The sequence below is a fragment of the Littorina saxatilis genome, linkage group LG17 (assembly GCF_037325665.1).
Source record: "Littorina saxatilis isolate snail1 linkage group LG17, US_GU_Lsax_2.0, whole genome shotgun sequence".
Lineage (NCBI taxonomy): Eukaryota > Metazoa > Mollusca > Gastropoda > Littorinimorpha > Littorinidae > Littorina > Littorina saxatilis.
The window spans coordinates 59,384,894-59,405,274 of NC_090261.1; the positions used below are offsets into that span (position 1 = coordinate 59,384,894).

The 20,381-nt window shown below is 41.7% G+C and overlaps 1 protein-coding gene across 3 annotated transcripts in view; it reads right to left on the minus strand.

Moving 5' to 3' along the window:
* Positions 1 to 20,381, minus strand: part of LOC138951908 (kinesin-like protein KIF16B) — an 82,250-nt gene that overhangs the window by 29,399 nt on the left and 32,470 nt on the right. For all 3 annotated transcript variants that reach the window (XR_011451261.1, XM_070323467.1, XM_070323468.1), the window contains exons 7-21: positions 19,248 to 19,366; positions 15,696 to 15,765; positions 12,958 to 13,030; positions 11,835 to 11,902; positions 11,422 to 11,522; positions 10,636 to 10,761; positions 10,135 to 10,232; positions 9,267 to 9,341; positions 8,390 to 8,443; positions 7,165 to 7,224; positions 5,841 to 5,963; positions 4,438 to 4,489; positions 4,069 to 4,206; positions 3,584 to 3,666; positions 2,754 to 2,872 (exon numbers count right to left, since the gene is read on the minus strand). Coding sequence is in view for 2 of the 3 variants with exons in the window: in XM_070323467.1 (XP_070179568.1) it covers positions 2,754 to 2,872; positions 3,584 to 3,666; positions 4,069 to 4,206; positions 4,438 to 4,489; positions 5,841 to 5,963; positions 7,165 to 7,224; positions 8,390 to 8,443; positions 9,267 to 9,341; positions 10,135 to 10,232; positions 10,636 to 10,761; positions 11,422 to 11,522; positions 11,835 to 11,902; positions 12,958 to 13,030; positions 15,696 to 15,765; positions 19,248 to 19,366 (1,359 nt within the window). In the remaining variant the exon portion in view is untranslated. The remainder of the gene's footprint in view (positions 1 to 2,753; positions 2,873 to 3,583; positions 3,667 to 4,068; positions 4,207 to 4,437; positions 4,490 to 5,840; positions 5,964 to 7,164; positions 7,225 to 8,389; positions 8,444 to 9,266; positions 9,342 to 10,134; positions 10,233 to 10,635; positions 10,762 to 11,421; positions 11,523 to 11,834; positions 11,903 to 12,957; positions 13,031 to 15,695; positions 15,766 to 19,247; positions 19,367 to 20,381) is intronic.

Consider the following 20,381-nt stretch of genomic DNA (forward strand, 5'->3'; position numbering starts at 1 on the left):
CTTGGCTGAAGTAACCTAAATTTAACCTGCTTCAGCACCGGCATGATTGGACTCATAGGGTCCGAAATTTAACAGACATTCTTTCTTTCTTCTTTATATAGTGTTTAAAGCCATATGTACTCGATGACTATACACAGCTGGAGACATGCTAAATTAAGTTCCCTGCAAAATATTGCAATTTTATTTTGATCTAGATCATCCTATTTATCTAGATTTGCCACAGAGGTAGCGTTGACGCAAGGGAAAAACCTCCGCGTCTTTGTTGACATCCTCACTTTTTCAGAGGCTAGAACAAGCTGTAAAACAAGTATATGGTCGGCGCATGGCGACATATCGTCATTACATGGTCTTATGGTGCGTTTGACATCGATTATAGACAAACTACACTTTGTAAACACGGGAGCGCGTACATATGCCTTTAACGTCGTTTTCAACCATTCAAGGCTATTTAACAGACGTAGTAGTAAGAGAAGCTGGGTCAAGAACAGAAATGGTAGTGCCTTTGCCTTTCTCTTTATGCGAACTTAATAGGAGAAACCTCAGCAGCTACTGACTAGTCTGTGGTTTCTATTTCTCCTTGTCAGCCATTGCTGACAAAAAACCAGTCTGAGTTATGATATTGATAAACAACAACCAGACCGAACAACGGAGAAAGAAACAAACGCAAGCAAAAGCAAACAATTAGAACGAGCTCACCCAAACTTGTGCATGAGAAGCAGGGACCTGTAGACGGGGTGAAACACTGTCCAGAAGACAGTAGGCTAAAAGCCTGCAGCGTAGTGTAAAAAGCGTCCGAACTACTTGGTGACTGAAGTGGGAGTGAGGTTTCAACATGGCGGCGGTTGAGTCACGCGTGATAGGTCACGTGACGGTATGACCTCGACTCTTGTATAGCTTGGGTTAGAGGTCAAGGCCGTTCTTTTTTAGGGGGTTGCTTCCCCTTTGGGGTGAAGCGTAGTTCAGTGTCCTAGCACTTTAACTGAAGTTAATGCTTTCTATGTGAGTTGCGTAAGAATATGTAATTTAATTGGTCTTGACGCAAAGGGGGTTAAGTCACTAAGCAGGTCTGCACATAAGTTGACCTGGGAGATCGGAAAAATCTCCATTCTTAACCCACCAGGCGGCAGCGACCGGGATTCGAACTCACGACCTCCCGATTAGGAGGCCGATATCTTACCACCACGCCACGCCACGCCGTCGGGACACATACTAAATCTCAACAGCCTGGCTGTATTCTGTGCACAGTTGAAATAGACATCGTCCCGAAATAACTCTGTCGGGTTTGTATGGGTTGTGAAAGAGTGAATACTCTTGTTTTTATTGAGGCAAACTTTCCCACGTGACATCATAGGCCAGTCACTAGCGAGGGGTGTGTCTGAAACACGTGGACAAGGAGCATGTGTGGAAAGTTTGCCTCAATAAAAGCAAGAGTATTCACTTTTTCCCATACCCATACAAACCCGAAAGAGTTATTTCCAGACTTCTTCTTGTCTGTGCTGAACTGAGTGAGCAGATTCACATAGGTCTCACCATAACAATTTATTGACAACAAATTCCCAATCTGAACAGAAAGCAGCCAGGCTGCTGTTTTATGGTATGTGTTTAAGTGGGCGCTGTGAGTGGCGTGGTGGCAAGAGGTCGGCCTACTATTCGGAAGGTCGTGTGTTTGAATCCCGGTCGCTGCCGCCTGGTGGGCTAAGGGTGGAGATTTTTCTGATCTTCCAGATCAACGTATGTGCAGACCTGCTAGTGACTTAACCCCCTTCGTGTGTACACGCAAGCACAAGACCAAGTGCGCACGGAAAAGATCCTGTAATCCATGTCAGAGTTCGGTGGGTTATAGAAACACGAAAATACCCAGCATGCTTCCCCCGAAATATAGAGTGCTGTCCCTTCTGCGCCGAGCGGCTGCATTTCAGGGCTCTCTCATATTTTGTACTGTGCGCCTTGAGTCGCCTTGTGGTGAGATATGTGCGCGATATAAATTCTCGTATTATTATTATTATTAAGTGGAAGGATGCTCTTATTCCATGTAAAATCCTGAACAGATTTGTGTTGACGAACATGATGGCTTCCAGTCAAAAGGAATGTACCTTTAAAGTCTAAAAAACTGAACCAACATTTACTCCAAACAACAGATGATTGATACACAAAAAACAGATGAATACATCGATCTGTGCCCAAATGAACACACCACACAAAACAAGTTTACTAGAAATAAACATTCCAATGTGAAAGACTATAGTGAAATGCACAGGTAAGGCTTTGAGTGTGACAGCACAGGCAACATCAGATCTGTCCAATCAGGTGGGTATACAAGTGTAAGAGTGGACCACACACAACATCGATTTGCAGTGGTGAAATGGTGAAATGCAGGTCACAAGGAAACAATTAACTACCTGAAAATCATTCTTACCAACCCTTGAATGTTTTAAAGGTCACAGATTAAGTCTGAACTATGTCTCTTTTGAATCAAAAAACACCAAGAATCGTAAATTATTGAAAATTTGATTTCAGTGTAATAAATTAAACGTTCAAATAACTTAAAATTCTTGGGTTTTTTATTCTGAATTCTGGAATGTTAGGACTAGGAGTCTATCTGTTTTGCTTAAAACTGCAAAATCTTGTGAACCAAAAAGTCACACTGCTTTTGAAGCGTATTCTAAGAAAACAAAAGCGTAAATTAGAGTGCAGGATTGACTGCTTCTGTCACATGCACACTGACTAGACAAACACATTAAATCCATGCTTACCCCTGAGGGATGCTGAGACTGTCATTAGAGCGATACAGGTCTGTCAGGGAATGACTCAGTAAGGATGTCCGTGAGTTGTTCAACACACCACTCTTGGACAGGCTCAGTGTCGACAGTGCCTGAAACAGAACGAGTCTTATGTACAAGTAAGAAAAAACACAAAAATTATAAGTTATTTGAACATTTACTTTGTGGCAAAACAAAACATTTACAAGTACCTCGACCCAAATGGTCTTTAACATGGACAGACAGACAAATACTTGTGGTACAGATGATAAACTTCTAAACTAAGCATTAGTGATGCTCAGTCTCCGGCGAGAATGATGGTCAGTCATTAGGAATGACAAGATCAATTTTTGATGTACAGGTATCAACAAAACCATGGGTCATGTATCAATGGGCTGACTCACATTACTATACCGCATTCATTTGACAAAATTCCCAGACAATAATAATTCCATTTGAAGTTTGGCAACTGGAATATAAAAAAATATATAAAAAAATCTATTGACCTTCTGGGTTTGCTGTACTGTGCTTTCTAGCAGAATTGCTTTTGCATGTTAAAAAAATGTGAAACAACAAGCAGATATCTTCAGTTCTATTACAAACCTGTATTTGTGTCCTGCAAAATCAACCTCAAATGTGCTCCTTCACAAACAATCTACTGAACACACAAACTGGTTTGCATCTTCCCTTTGCAACTAGCTGCCCATTTTCAGCTCCAGGAAGACAGTTCTGTCTGAAAAACAAGTTTCATAAGCTCATGCAATTCTTTATGTTGAGATTCCAACATCTTACTGAAAATGTTCAGTATTGAAGTATCTACCTACCTTTCTCATCTGTTTCATTTTCTGGGCCTCAGCTGGATGGTTGAAGCGAAACATGTTGGTCTTCCCCAGTAGAATCACTTCTCCTGATAAAACAAATGTCAATGATAATGGCTAAGTCTTGACAAAGGAACTTGGCTGTTTTCATGGAACACTTCTCGAGGTAGTGTGCATGTATATATATAGGTAATGTCATCTTTGATATAAAATAAACAGTACACCATTTCACTTGTGCATTGACAATCTTTTTATAATTTTTTTTTTTACAATTTGATGATTCAAAACGCTGTAAAACAAAATATGTGATACGCACTAAGAGTATAACAGTGCAGAAATAAATATGGGCATTCTGAAACCTCTGAAACCTCTAAAAACATATACTCTGCAGCTTGCCACAGACTAACTCTTATTTTCAATTCCATCACCTTATTTTCTTATCTTATTCTTACTTTTCTCCCCCTTGAGAAAAAAAGAAAGTTTAAACAGACCTTGATTAAGCCTAACAGGTTCTCGGACCATGTGACCATTCACATGACAAATGGCTTCCTCTATGGGATGCATGGTAACCACTCCATCACGATACTCTATCACACAGTGTTGTTGCGCCACTCCTTGGCCAGAGATGGCTGTTAAAAAGACAAAACATTTATTAGTAAATGTACATACAACTGACAGAATATCAATGCATAGCTTCTATGTGATACTTGCATGTACGCAGGTTCATGTGATGACTTACAAACACAAACTAATGTTCAAGAAAAACTCACATGCACTCTCTCTTCCCACCACCTCCCTCCCTCTCTCTCCCTCTCCACTCACTAGCATACACACACGCATAAACATACACAGATACTTACAGATGTCTTGAGGCTCATCAGAATCCTCAGTACCAATGGTGGTGATCCCTTCCTAAAATAGAAAGGAACAATTAGGCATGGTAATCACATCTCATCTGACTCTACACCCTCTGAGCTGAGGCTCACATAAACAAAGGAAGAAACTTAAAAACAAACAAAACAATGTGAATCCAAAATTATAATCCATAGAGTGGGTGGTGTATCTGTGATTAGGTAGGGAGTGGGTGGTGTATCTGTGATTAGGTAGGGAGTGGGTGGTGTATCTGTGATAATCCATAGAGTGGGTGGTGTATCTGTGATTAGGTAGGGAGTGGGTGGTGTATCTGTGATTAGGTAGGGAGTGGGTGGTGTATCTGTGATTAGGTAGGGAGTGGGTGGTGTATCTGTGATTAGGTAGGGAGTGGGTGGTGTATCTGTGATTAGGTAGGGAGTGGGTGGTGTATCTGTGATTAGGTAGGGAGTGGGTGGTGTATCTGTGATTAGGTAGGGAGTGGGTGGTGTATCTGTGATTAGGTAGGGAGTGGGTGGTGTATCTGTGATTAGGTAGGGAGTGGGTGGTGTATCTGTGATTAGATAGGGAGTGGGGAGTGATCAGGTGGTTAGAAAGCATATTGATATTGGTATACGGGCGGGGATGTAGCTCAGTCGGTAGCGCGCTGGATTTGTATCCAGTTGGCCGCTGTCAGCGTGAGTTCGTCCCCACGTTCGGCGAGAGATTTATTTCTCAGAGTCAACTTTGTGTGCAGACTCTCCTCGGTGTCCGAACACCCCCGTGTGTACACGCAAGCACAAGACCAAGTGCGCACGAAAAAGATCCTGTAATCCATGTCAGAGTTCGGTGGGTTATAGAAACACGAAAATACCCAGCATGCTTCCTCCGAAAACGGCGTATGGCTGCCTAAATGGCGGGGTAAAAAACGGTCATACACGTAATATTCCACTCGTGCAAAAAACACGAGTGTACGTGGGAGTTTCAGCCCACGAACGCAGAAGAAGAAGAAGAAGAAGCTATTGGTATTGGTATCATATAATCCTGTGACGTTACCCTCCTGGAAATTCGGGCAGCTTTCTCATTGGGAAAAGTGAGCTGCCGTACAGTATGGCGCTACCCAATTGTTTTTCTTATTCCTGCATGTGTGGGTTCATGTTTCCAAGCCCTGAGACTTTCGCTGTGAACTTGGGATCTTTATCGTGCGTGCACACAGGGGTGTTCGGACACCGAGGAGAGTCTGCACAAAGTGGACTCTGAGAAATAAAATCCCTTGCCGAATGTAGGGGTCGAACCAACACTGATAGCGATTGACACCTGGTTTCAAGACAGCACCGCTATTGACTGAGCAATCTCCCCGCTCATAAGGAATAAGTGATGTGAGTCCTCGATCTCCGCACTGCTGTGTCCATACCTTGAGATGGTAGAGCATGATGCCTGTGGCCAGGACGTCATCGTCTACGGTGATGAGGTGAGGCCGAGTAGAGTCCAGGATCACCCCCACCCCTTCCTTTCTCAGCTCCAGGTTCTTCTCCTCCTGTCACACAAACACACACATTCACACAATAAATACTAATACAGTGGAACCCCCCTTTTAAGATCCCCCCAATTTAAGACGTCCTCCTTTTTAAGACCCTCCTTTCTCAGATGTTCTGTTCATAGCCTCTGTAAATTTAGCTCCATTAAAACTGCCTCCCGTTCAAGGCCTGATTTTCTTAGACTTTTGAAGGTCGTAAAAGGGGGGTTCCAATGTAATCACTAATCACTTTTCTATAGCCCGTCCCCATAATAGCTTCAATTACAATTCCAATACAGGAAGCATTAAAAAAAAAAGACTACACACGTACACACGCATGCACACAATCACACACACACACAAACAAGGGGCTATTCTAAACTTGGCCAAAAAATTATTGCAACAAATTTCAAACCCAAATTAAAGCATTAATCCCCGTGTCATTTTATTAACAATTTATATGCCAGAGAAAACCGTTCACTTAAACCTTCAGGATCACCATTCGGATTAAATATTTCTTTTACATGGATCACTTGATCGCCGCTCAAGTAAGGGTATCCTCAAAATCGACCAGACAAAAACGGAAGAGCCGAATGAAAAATCGACAAAAAAATCACAATAGGCAAAACTTTGCAACTTTGACATACGAGAAGAAAGTCAAACCAATTATCTACCCTGAACAGATTGTTTTGTTTTGCTACCTTGCGTATTTCGCGTGCTATGCTATTCCTACTGATGCTGGTGTCGATCGCAAGAGCGGTCAAAAACAGGACTTTTTGCATCATTTTTTAGGGGTATCATGACAAAAAAGTCTGCACTTTAGCAATGACTTGGTGGATTGCTTTGAAACTTGATGGCCAACTTTATATCTACATCCATTGTGGAAGTTGATAATCAGATTAACCTCAAAATGACTGCAACTTTAATGCCAATCTAGACATAAACAACAAAATAACAAAAATCATATATATATGCATTTGCAAATTAAGAGTTCAAACCACAAAGTGACTACCACCTGATACAGAAACCTTATGTGCATTTTAGGTCTCTATTGTTAGAAACCATTTATATTTCTCCCAGACATATCATTGATTTTGAAAACTTTTCTCCCCGATTCAGAAATGCAGATATTGCCTTAAGGTCAGAGATATCATAAACATAATAGCATAGTACAGTATCTTAAAATGACAGGTGAATGTCACAGGTATAATAATCCACTCACCTGCAGAATGGACGCTGACTCCCGCCATTTGTCTGCCCATTCCTCAGTCAGTACTTTGATCTGAACAACGTCAAAAAAATATAATGTATTGATTGAACATTGGAATTTCCTTCTTTGAGCAATGTGACGTCAGAGTCCGACTAAAATTCATATTTAGGCGGTTGGTCGAGACTACAAAAGAGTGCATGCTTGTGTGCATTCAATCATAAAATAATAAAGAAAAGTTCCAACAAAAATAGATCGATACATCAATGATATTTGTATCTTTGACCAAAATATGACATTTGAAACAGATCTCGACAGTCATTATTCACCTCGACCGCTCGCTTGGTCTCAAAGGAACAATGACTGTCAAGATCTGTGTAAAATGTCATATTTAGTAAGACAAGAACTGTAACCGTGTAAGATTAGCATCGTATAAGAACGCTAAGATGATGAGCGCAATGGCCTAGTGGATAAAACGCAGCCCTCCCATGTGGAAGGTTAAGTGTTCGAATCCCTGCGGCATGGGAATTGAAAAAAGTAAAAAAGGCTGAAAATCTGTAAGTAATATCAAAGTCGACGGCGCAAAGCCTTACTAGAGGGGGTTCGGGGGCATGCCCCGCCAAAAAAAAAGAATGTCTCCAAAGAACCCAAAATGTGCAATTTGGTGTCATCTGAGCTCCAAGTTTGCCATTAAATTCAGTTTTCAGAACCAGCTTCCCCCATTTATTGTCTCAGCAAACACTTTTGCTTTTTCGGCGGAACAAAAAAAAATTTGGCAGAAATTTGCCTTTTGGCAGACAATTCCCATGCTTGCTGGTTGGTTAAGGGTGGAGATTTCTAGGTCAACTGTGCAGATCTGCTGGTGGGGGTTTCAGCCCATGCTTGCTGGTTGGTTAAGGGTGGAGATTTCTAGGTCAACTGTGCAGATCTGCTGGTGGGGGTTTCAGCCCATGCTTGCTGGTTGGTTAAGGGTGGAGATTTCTAGGTCAACTGTGCAGATCTGCTGGTGGGGGTTTCAGCCCATGAATGCAGAAGAAGAAAAAAGAAGAAGATTACCCTAAAATATGGCAAGTGCCTTGCGTTAAGCTAAAAATCATTGCTATCAACCGTAAGAATAGCCTCAATTTCTTTCTGAACAAGCCTCTTGATCCAGCCATAATAATATCAGGATTTGTGCATGCATATACATGAATAAATAATACTAGAAAAAAACCGGAAAAAAACCTGGTAAAGTACTCACCCTTGCTTCATTTTCATGAAGTTTCTCTTGAACTTTTGGTGAAGACATGTTGTCCTAAGAAAGAGAAAAAGACAGGTCAACATCAATATACCACTGTAATTAGCAGCAAGAGTGCTAGTGGAACAAACCCACAGCAAAACTGTCCTTTCAATATAATAACCAAGAAAGAATGGAAAGGAATACATTCTGAATCAACATTTCACAGGCAGTTTATAAGCTTATAACACAAGGCAGTGCAGTGAAGCAACTGAAGAAATACTCCACACTGCCTCTCTCTGTGTTATCGTATTTGATTACATAAGCAGCGTATAAGTAATGATTATTATCGTTTGTCTTGTATTTTATATTTTAACAAATTACTGCCTTCCATCAAAACATTGTTACATTTACTAGAATTTACATGTTGCATGTCTTAGACTTGCTGTTCTCTTCTTATGCGCTTTCGTCCTAGTCTCTCCTTGTGGTTGTTTGTACTTTCTCCCCGCTCCCCCTCCCTTTTCTTTTATCTTCTGCAGATTCTTTTGTTCCTATTTAGTTCCCCATCCCCATTCTTTCAATTTGTTCTTCTGGTTTATTGTTGTTATGCCCACCATTATGAAAATGTGTGTAATTTAGTATTGTTCTGGTCACGTGATATAAGCATTTGCTTGAGTGTGTGTCCTAGCTGTATGTTTTGAACTGTTCATGCCAAGAAATTCTGAATAAAATTTTGTTTAAACCAAAAAATACTCACACATGCACACAAACATGCACGCACGCATACGCACACACACACACACACACACACACACACACACACACAAACATGCGCACAAACACAAACACAAGGAAAACAGTTACATGGATGTTGCACATAGTAACAACAACAAAAACTCACAGTATTTCCAGTCACCAGAGCCTTGAGTCTTGCAATCTCTTCCCGCAGCTCGCGAATGAGTCGCACATTAGCATCCTGAAAAACACACAAAAATTACAAAAAATGTTCCATAATAACTGGCAACCACAGCAAATTACCTCCGTCTAAAGTTACCCCAAATTAAAGATAGGTGTTTTCCTGATTTCAGCAATAAAGCGAACTTTCCTATAATATATAGTCGAACCTGTCTGTAATGCCCACCAAAGGGGCAGATCAAAGGTGATCTTTATGGAAAGGTGAATTATAGAGGAACAAAATCATCAAGATCATTTGGGGTGGTCGTTGTAAGCAGGTTGTCATTAATGACATTATAGAGAGGTGGTCGCCAGGACAGGTTACCCCCCGCGGGTTAGGGGGAGTCCCATATTGGTTGGGACGAGAAAGAATTTACCCGATGCTGCCCTGCATGTCGTAAGAGGCGACTAACGGTTCTGTTTCTCCTTTTACCCTTGTTAAGTGTTACTTGTATAGAATATAGTCAATGTTTGTAAAGATTTTAGTCAAGCAGTATGTAAGAAATGTTAAGTCCTTTGTACTGGAAACTTGCATTCTCCCAGTAAGGTCATATATTGTACTACGTTGCAAGCCCCTGGAGCAATTTTTTTATTAGTGCTTTTGTGAACAAGAAACAATTAACAAGTGGCTCTATCCCATCTCCCCCCTTTCTCCTATCCCATCTCCCCCCTTTCCCCGTCGCGATATAACCTTGAATGGTTGAAAACGACGTTAAACACCAAATAAAGAAAGAAAGAAAGGACAGGTTGGACTCAACTTCAAAAGAAGGCAATGTCAATATTTTCAGAAAAAATGAGAAACAGAAATAACTAACCTCATTGACAGTTGGCCTGTTGATAATGTTTTTGGCTCGGTTGGCGTAGCGTAGTGTGCTCATTGTTTCAGCGTAGTTGATGTCTGCTGGGGATACCGCTGCAACATTTTGATCAGTTGTAGCTTTGAGGTCACTGTATTTATTGGATCTAACTCACAACATACAGCATCTTTGTCCAATTTTCCAAAGTTTCTTTGAATTGCTATGCATATATCAATGGTCATTTTCAATCCCTTGCCAATTAAATCATTGACAAGCAAACTAATGTAAACCTAAACTTAAATCTAAACCTAATTTTTTTGGTTTCTGAACAAACACTTACAGACCACTATTCCTGCATATACCATCACACAAACACACTAGAACACAAACAGACAGACAGACAGACAGACAGACAGACAGACAGAGGGACAGACAGACAGACAGACAGACAGACACAAACACACACACAATTTCACACATACATTCTTACAAAGAGAAACACAAGAACAACAAACTCACTGGCAATCATGATAGTTTTGGCATTGCCACCAAGACTGTCTTTGAGTAGCCATGTCAGTACTGAGTCACGATAAGGTATAAAAGTCCCTCGAGTTCGAGTCCCCCTTTCTTCAGACGACGCTTCCGCTGCAACATGAGACAAATACTTCACATCCAAACAAAATATTTGTATACTCTGATGAGCAAAATGTGTTTCTCAGATTTGATTAAATCCTCTAAGCATGACATTGGGACAGAAAAAAAGCTATGTAAAAGGCTAAGATAAGTTTGACATAAGAGTGAACAGGTCCTCAAGATAACACAAACAATTTTGTGTGCATATCTTCATACGTGCTTCATTTTTTCTTGTTCACATATCAGTAATCAGTATTCTTCTGCTTTAATTTCTGCATCAGACAAAATTAATAGTTTCAGACAATTTCTAAGCAAACCTCTGTCAGGAAAGTGTGTTTTTGTGTTTGTGTGTGTATGTGTGTGTGTGCATGTGTGTGTATGTTTGTAAGTGTTTGTGTGCGCGTGCATGCATGCATGCCTGTGTACATGTGTGTATGTGTGTCCGTGTGCGTGCGTGCCAACCTGTGTTTTCCATGAGCGACTGTTTCAGAATTTTCAGATGTTTTTTAAGGCAATTCTTATTTCTCTGTAAATGTGATGTATTCATATTTGAAACCAATTGACACTGCGAGAAAATTTTCCTTGTTTTCATAAGGACAGTAAAATCTTGAGTTTTGAAAGCAAAGAGAAACCAAATTCAACTTTCAAGAGTATAAATTGACAGATACATACCCAGGACGGAAATGACGTTGCCGAGGGTGACCAGCGATCGGTTGATGCTGCCACCTTCTTTCAGTCTCTGACCAGTCGCTCCACTTGCATCGGCTCTCTCGCTGAAACGCATCAATGTTTGTTTTCATTTTCAAAATGTTTGTGTGGTGACAATTACAGCTCCCCATACACATTCACACAAAATAGTTTGAATGCACATATTCAGGCATGAAGTCAATCATGCACGCACACACACACACATGGATGAAAGCACGTACACACACACCCTAACACACGCACACACACACATTCACACACGCACAATGTAACAGACACAAAGAGTATCATGCACAAAGACACACACAGTCACGCATGCATGCATATGCACATGCATACTCTCACTATGCACACATACACAGAGTTTATACACTGACCTTCCAGCTAAATCCACAAGATGAATCTTGCTCTGTCGCTCACTGGGCAGTCCATCTTCAAATTTCGCCTGTGCATCGAAATACAAAATGTCAGAATATATAACACTTTCTTACTGCACTCAAGGAACTGAACAAAGGTGGTCATGTTATAAACAGGTTGCCACTTTTCAAAGCTGAATTCATAGGGAAAAATTTGTCGAGAGAGAGAGAGAGAGAGAGAGAGAGAGAGAGAGAGAGAGAGAGAGAGAGAGAGAGAGAGAGAGAGAGAAAGAGTGTGTGTGTGTGTGTGCGTGCATGTATGCATGCGTCGGTGCGTGTTTGTGTAATAGTTGCTTATATTGATGTCTTTTACAGGTGTTGTGTTCATTGTCAGCCAAAATTGAATTTAGAATTTTGAGATATTAGTATTATTGTATTGTACTGTACTGTATCGTAATGTGTTGTAAATAAAGAGGGCGAGAAAAAGAGAGGCAGAGAGACACAGGGAAAGAGACGGACAGTAAGAGTAAGACTAACAGGGTGAGACTGAGATTAGAAGCTAGCAGTGAGAGGTGACAAACACAACAACATAGTGGAACCCTTACTTCAAGACCTTAAATCAATCTGAGCACATCAATTCTTAAAAAGAAGGGAGCCTTAAAATGGCGGTGCAATTACAGAGGTCACGAACAGAAATTCTGAGAAAACAGGGTCTTAAAGGAGAGGGGGGGGGGGGGGGGGAGGGGGGTGTCTTTAGGGGGGAGTCCTCTATAGACAGACAGAAAGACAGAGATGAGGAGAAGAAAGCATACAGAGAGGACCGGAACGGTTGGCCTAGTGGTAAGGCGTCTGCCCCGTGATCGGGGTTCGAACCCCGGCCGGGTCATGCCTAAGACTTTAAAATTGGCAATCTAGTGGCTGCTCCGCCTGGCGTCTGGCATTATGGGGTTAGTGCTAGGACTGGTTGGTCCGGTGTCAGAATAATATGACTGGGCGAGACATGAAGCCTGTGCTGCGACTTCTGTCTTGTGTGTGGCGCACATTATATGTCAAAGCAGCACCGCCCTGATATGGCCCTTCGTGGTCGGCTGGGCGTTAAGCAAACAAACATTAACAAAACAAAAAATACAGAGAGGGTTCAAACCTGAGTAAAGGTGATAGTGAAGATGGCGTGAGAACGACTGCTGACATCATTCATCAATGTCGCTGCAGTTGTTCTGAAGGTGAAAGAAAGGCATTTTCATTTATTAAATATTCATTAAAGGGAAAGCGTTTTCATTGTGTGTGTGTGTGTGTGTGTGTGTGTGTGTGTGTGTGTGTGTGTGTGTGTGTGTGTGTGTGTGTATGTGTGTGTGTGTGAGGGTGTGTGTCTGTGTGTGTGTGTGTATGTGTGAGGGTGTGTGTCTGTGTGTGTATGTGTGTGTGAGGGTGTGTGTCTGTGTGTGTATGTGTGTGTGTGTGTGTGTGTGAGGGTGTGTGTGTGTCTGTGTTCTGAATGTGTGTAATAGTTGCTTATACTAATGTGTTTTGATGTTGTGTGGTTAAATTATCAGCCACAATCTAATTTCTCATTTTGAGATAGCAAAGTATTATTGTACAATATATTGTATTTTATTGTAAAATATTTTTTTTCTAAAGACGACTCTTGGCATGCATCTTTATTCAGCAATTCTTAATAAAGTGTGAAATGAAATAAAATGAAATACTGTTAAAGGTTGCCATATTCGTAGCGTTCATTAATTAATTCATATTGTTTACATGTGCCAATTAAGTAGAAGTGCAACGCAAAGGCACTGCATACCCCAGCTAAAGACAAACCTCTCTCTCTCTCTCTCTCTCTCAAACACACACACACACACACACACACACGCACACACACTCAAACTTACACACGTACACACTCACTCACACGCATTCACTAACTCTCTCACACACACTTCATACACACAAAACACACACCCATATGCACATATAGACAGACGGACATACACACCTTTACAAACAAACACACATACACACGCATACACTTACGCACATGCACATACACACACCCACCCACCCACTCTCTCTCTTTCTCTCTCTCTCTTTCTTTCTTATACAGACACACACCCACACACCCCCACACATGTACATACGCACGCATGCACGCACGCACACACACACACACACACCCACATTGACTCACACACAAAACACACACTCATACGCACATAGACCGGCACGGTTGGCCTAGTGGTAAGGCGTCCGCCCCGTGATCGGGAGGTCGTGGGTTCGAACCCCGGCCGGGTCATACCTAAGACTTTAAAATTGGCAATCTAGTGGCTGCTCCACCTGGCGTCTGGCATTATGGGGTTAGTGCTAGGACTGGTTGGTCCGGTGTCAGAATAATGTGACTGGGTGAGACATGAAGCCTGTGCTGCGACTTCTGTCTTGTGTGTGGCGCACGTTATATGTCAAAGCAGCACCGCCCTGATATGGCCCTTCGTGGTCCGCTGGGCGTTAAGCAAACAAACAAACAAATACGCACAGACAGACGAACACACACACCTTTACAAACAAACACATATACACACTCATACACACACAAACATACACAGAAACTCATGCACACACAAATTCGCACACACACACTCTCTCTCCCTCTCTCTCTCTTTCTTACACACACACACATACGAGTAGAGACTCATGCACGCGAGCACACACACACACACACACACACGTCACACAAACAGTAACACTAACACATGTGCACAAAATGAACACACACACACACCGTGCGAGAGAAAAAGACTACAGGGAGGCATGACATCATGATGTATTAATTGACGTCAAAGACTTTCGACCGTGACGTAATCTTCTTACGCGAGCTTTATCCATAGGCTTGGAAACTACGGAATTTCTACCCGTCCACAGCGGCCTTGGGTGGCGTTTGCTAAAAAAATAGGGGGCGCCTATTGCACCCACCGTATTTTTGTTAGTATGGTCCCAATTTTTTGTGAACTTCCATCTTCAACTGTAGCCCGTAGCCGGGCACAAAGAATCCTTCTTTATCATGTATTATCGATATGAAAATTTCTCAAGTCGATTACAGTATAGCGTTCGTGGGATACCTCCAGCTTCGCTGGGATAATGTTATAAAACTGTACCTAAGGGGATATAATAATGATTGGCTGTAGCTTTCGAACACAGAAAAAATTATTTCAGTATTGCAAAGTGGTGTTGATAGTGTCGAATGTAAACAGAACAGTCTCAAACGCCATCTTTGGTTTACGAAACGTCACGAAGTGACGTCAACTGTCTAAAAATAGCCCAAGTCCTGGAAAACTGTTGCTAAACAATGCAATAAAGAATTAATTATTTCTCGTAATTGGTAAGGACTTCAAACCTAAAACTTTGCAGGAAACTTTATTTATACATCCCCGCAACGATGGGAAAAGTTTTGGAAGTAATTAAACTAATTAAATAGGACTATGTCAGCCTTTAAATGTGCATGACTGAATTTGTAAAGCGCTCCGAGTTGTAGGGAAGCACTATATAAATGTTCCATTATTATTATTGTATACACTGGATAGAGTTGTCAGTGACCTTATCAATGTAAAAAAGTGCTGATGCAAATCCAGTTTTGCTGCCCTGCAAATAGCTGTCATAAACCCACCATTCATTTTTTTTTTATGTCAATATTGTCTTAGAGAACATCAACAAAACATACAACATTAATGTGAGTTTTGTTCTACAAAAAATGACAATAAAATTCCATAAACCATTGTGCTATCAACATTAAACATCACACATGACTTAATACAGACAGTATACAAAAACATATATGTATAAAACCGAACAAAAACAAGAACAAGCTGTCAGTAATTAATATGGAATAATTACCTGTTATTGTTTCCCTTCTGCATAAGTTGTGCAATGCCTTCAAAACTAACAACTGTATGCTGGGACAGATCTACACAAAGAAAAAAACAGCTTGCAAAATTAAAATGAAATAGCAAGATGGAACTGGAAGGCACCTCATAATACATAAAATAAACTCTTTGTCTTTCTGTCTGTCTCTGTTACTGTATACTCTCTCTCTTTTTCACACACACACACACACACACACACACACACACACACACACACACACACACACACACACACACACACACACACACACACACACACACACACACACACACACACACACACACACACTGTCACACACACACACACACACACACACACACACACACACACACACACAGGCATGCACACACACACACACACAAATACAGACAATTTACACACACACAACCACAAATACAGATCGACACACACACAACACACACCCATGCACGCATACACACACAAAATCTACACCACTTTCAGACATGAAACATTTCTGATAAAACATTCAAGGTAAAGATGAACCAGTTCTTTAACGACCACCAAAGGGACGGACCAAAAGTGGTCGTTATGATAATAATAATAATAATAATTGTCAGTAAGTACTGGTGTCACATGACTGATGTGAACCAGTTGATTGGCTAATGGCGATGCGCTAAAACTGTTAGCGCACTCTTGGAGTGCGCTAACTTTTCCACAGAGCGTATTCTTGCGCCCTTTGCCTAAGCAAGACTGTGCTCTCATCCTCAGAATTAATTATTGACATGTAGCTTATATTCTCCACAATACCAAATGACCATAAATTCCCTGCTTCTCAATTAAAGCAGAAGTGGGTTTTTTTTCTGACAGATTGCATGTGCCTGTGCCAGTGCCAGTGATCTAAACTGAAATAGAAGCTGCTGTGTTTCATCTAATTTTCGCCGACTTGCATAGAATCTTCTCATATGCCGTGTTAGTGGCATGTAGCTTATCATCCACATTACCAAATGATGAGTTAGTATACAATTCCCAGCCGCTAACAGAAAACACAAGTGTTATTCCGATAACGTACCAGCTAGACCAGTTTGGAAGACTGACTCGATCGACTCTGTCATACGTAGCACTGACTACACTGAAATACGACTGCATCAGTTCAGTAAATGAATGGTTTCCGAATTATTATTTCAAAGCAAGAACAATCGTAATCGAAAACGTGTAGGGTTCAGAACGTTCTTACCATATATAAGACTTATCGTTACCAGCCTGCCTCGTGCGTGCAGACTCAGTGCAGACTGCAGTCGTTCCATTGCCCAGGTTGGCAGGTTGCCTAGCAGACGACATAAACCCCGCTCAGCAAATTAACATGTTGGGCAAATGTGAACGAAAAACCGATGGGGATATAATACGTGTAGGGTTCAGAGCATTCTTACCGTTTATATTTAGTATCAGACTCCCCGATGAGTGAAGATACCACACGAGAAATATGCCACATTTATTTTGAAAATGTGCGAACCGTCGAGTCCCGCTTTGAGTCAATTCAAGGGGAGTCACTCTGCACAGTCAATCTGTCGAAGCTCGATGAAGGTTCAAGGTTTCGAAACCAAGAGCACAGTCCTTTCTCCGAGTTCAAATGAGGTCTCTATGAAAGATCATCACTGTTCAGCTTAACGCTACACTGGAATTTACCAACAGAAATTAAAACAAGAGTTTGCGTGTGACGAAAGCACGACACACTTGAGACAGCCCACACAAAAGTAGATCCAGTGACACAAACCTGACCACACAGTTATGCCTATCCAAATGCGCTTTGCAAAATGTGCGTTTTGAATCTTCTTTTTTCTCTGGCGGTACTGACAATATCGTTATTGAAACAATCCCAGTGCACTAAGGGATTTATAGAGCAAATCTCGAAAATAATTATTGAACTCAGCGCTATGCGCTTCGTTCAATAATGAATTTTCTCGATTTGCTCTATAAATCCCTTAGTGAACTGGGATGTCTCAATAACTTAAATAATAATAATAATAATAATAATAAAATGTTCTTATATAGCACTATTCACCGCCAGAAAGCAGTCTCGTGGCACTTTACAAAAAGCATTGGGCATCACAATTCAACATTTAAAAAAAGTCATGGACAAGTGGTCACTACGGAATGGTCGTTCTCATAGGCAGGTGGTCTCTTTCTGGAGGTGGTCACAAGGGCAGGTTCAACTGTATCCACAACAATTGGTGACAATACTACTGTTTATTCACAAATGAAAATATCAAATAATTCTCTTGAACTTTTTGAGAAAATCAGTAAATTTACAGAGGTTATGAACAAAACATCCAGGAAAACAGGGTCTTAAGGGAGGGAGTCTTGAATGGGGGGTTCCACTGCAGCACAGTGGACTGGGTGGCCGAGTGGTAACGCACTGGGTGGCCGAGTGGTAACGCACTGGGTGGCCGAGTGGTAACGCACTGGGTGGCCGAGTGGTAACGCACTGGGTGGCCGAGTGGTAACGCACTGGGTGGCCGAGTGGTAACGCACTGGGTGGCCGAGTGGGAACGCACTGGGTGGCCGAGTGGGAACGCACTGGGTGGCCGAGTGGGAACGCACTGGGTGGCCGAGTGGTAACGCACTGGGTGGCCGAGTGGTAACGCACTGGGTGGCCGAGTGGTAACGCACTGGGTGGCAACGCACTGGGTGGCTGAGTGATAACGCACTGGGTGGCCGAGTGGTAACGTACTGGGTGGCCGAGTCGTAACGCACTTGCGCTCGGAAGCGAGAAGTTGCGAGTTCGACCCTGGGTCAGGGCGTTAGCAATTTTCTCCCCCCCTTTCCTTACCTAGGTGGTGGGTTCAAGTGCTAGTCTTTCGGATGAGACGAAAAACCGAGGTCCCTTCGTGTACACTACATTGGGGTGTGCACGTTAAAGATCCCACGATTGACAAAAGGGTCTTTCCTGGCAAAATTGTATAGGCATAGATACAAAAAAATGTCCACCACAATACCCGTGTGACTTGGAATAATAGGCCGTGAAAAGTAGGATATGCGCCGAAATGGCTGCGATCTGCTGGTCAATGTGAATGCGTGATCAGACCTGGGAACCCCTGTTTTGCACTTCGAATATTCTCAAACAAACTTGGTGTATTTTCAGAAAAATGAGCGTACTCCACACAGCGTTTGATCATCCATGATTAAAACATGCCTCACGCGCGTCCGTCACACCGTTAATTAAGTTTACCTATACATTTAAAACAAATGTTTTTTTCAATGTTTACTGACAAAAACTGTAATCATGTGACAAAATACTGGATCGGCTTCGGGATGGGCGTGTGAAGAAAAGTTGTCTAGGAGTTTTTCTCGTCGTATTTTTTGTCCACTGACCGTACTGATCGTATTCTCGACAATCATGCGTACAAAATACGGCGAAATCGTATGGGTTCCCAGGTCTGCGTGATGTATTGTGTAAAAATTTCCATCTCACACGGCATAAATAGATCCCTGCGCCTTGAGTCCGAGTCTGGAGATACGCACGCGATATAAGACTTCATATAACAATAACAATAGCACAGTTACCTTGAACATAGGGTCCATCCTTTGGGTGTTCACGAATGCGTAACTTATGAGATGGTTTGCTGCTGTGCGTGCTGTACTTCAGCAGGTCTCGGACTTTTTCATTGTAGATTTCCAGATAACTATAACATTGCATGACATAACAACTTTATTAACACATGATTGTTTAACGGCTTAGGCCTTAGGAAATTAAGCCAAGCACACTCAGAATCAGATTTCAATTAACATAACTGTTGACAATATTCAGATTGAGATTGTTGAACAGGTAAACTAAAATATAAACTGTGAGAAAGGCATTATGATACGTGTGGTCGATAAGGCCATACGCACAATAAAAGCTGTTCACATGGCATGAGAATTTTTGTCAGAAACTCTAAATACAATTTCTTTTACAAAACATGCTGTCTTAGAGATATGAAAGCCACAAGGAACCATTCAACATCATGCTGTCTTAGAGATATGAAAGCCACAAGGAACCATTCAACATCATGCTGTCTTAGAGATATGAAAGCCACAAGGAACCATTCAACATCATGCTGTCTTAGAGATATGAAAGCCACAAGGAACCATTCAACATCATGCTGTCCTAGAGATATGAAAGCCACAAGGAACCATTCAACATCATGCTGTCTTAGAGATATGAAAGCCACAAGGAACCATTCAACATCATGATGTCCTAGAGATATGAAAGCCACAAGGAACCATTCAACATCATGATGTCCTAGAGATATGAAAGCCACAAGGAACCATTCAACATCATGATGTCCTAGAGATATGAAAGCCACAAGGAACCATTCAACATCATGCTGTCTTAGAGATATGAAAGCCACAAGGAACCATTCAACATCATGCTGTCTTAGAGATATGAAAGCCACAAGGAACCATTCAACATCATGCTGTCTTAGAGATATGAAAGCCACAAGGATCCATTCAACATCATGCTGTCTTAGAGATATGAAAGCCACAAGGAACCGCGATTCAACATCATGCTGTAGCCACAAGGAACCATTCAACATTATGCTGTCTTAGAGATATGAAAGCCACAAGGAACCATTCAACATCATGCTGTCCTAGAGATATGAAAGCCACAAGGAACCATTCAACATCATGCTGTCCTAGAGATATGAAAGCCACAAG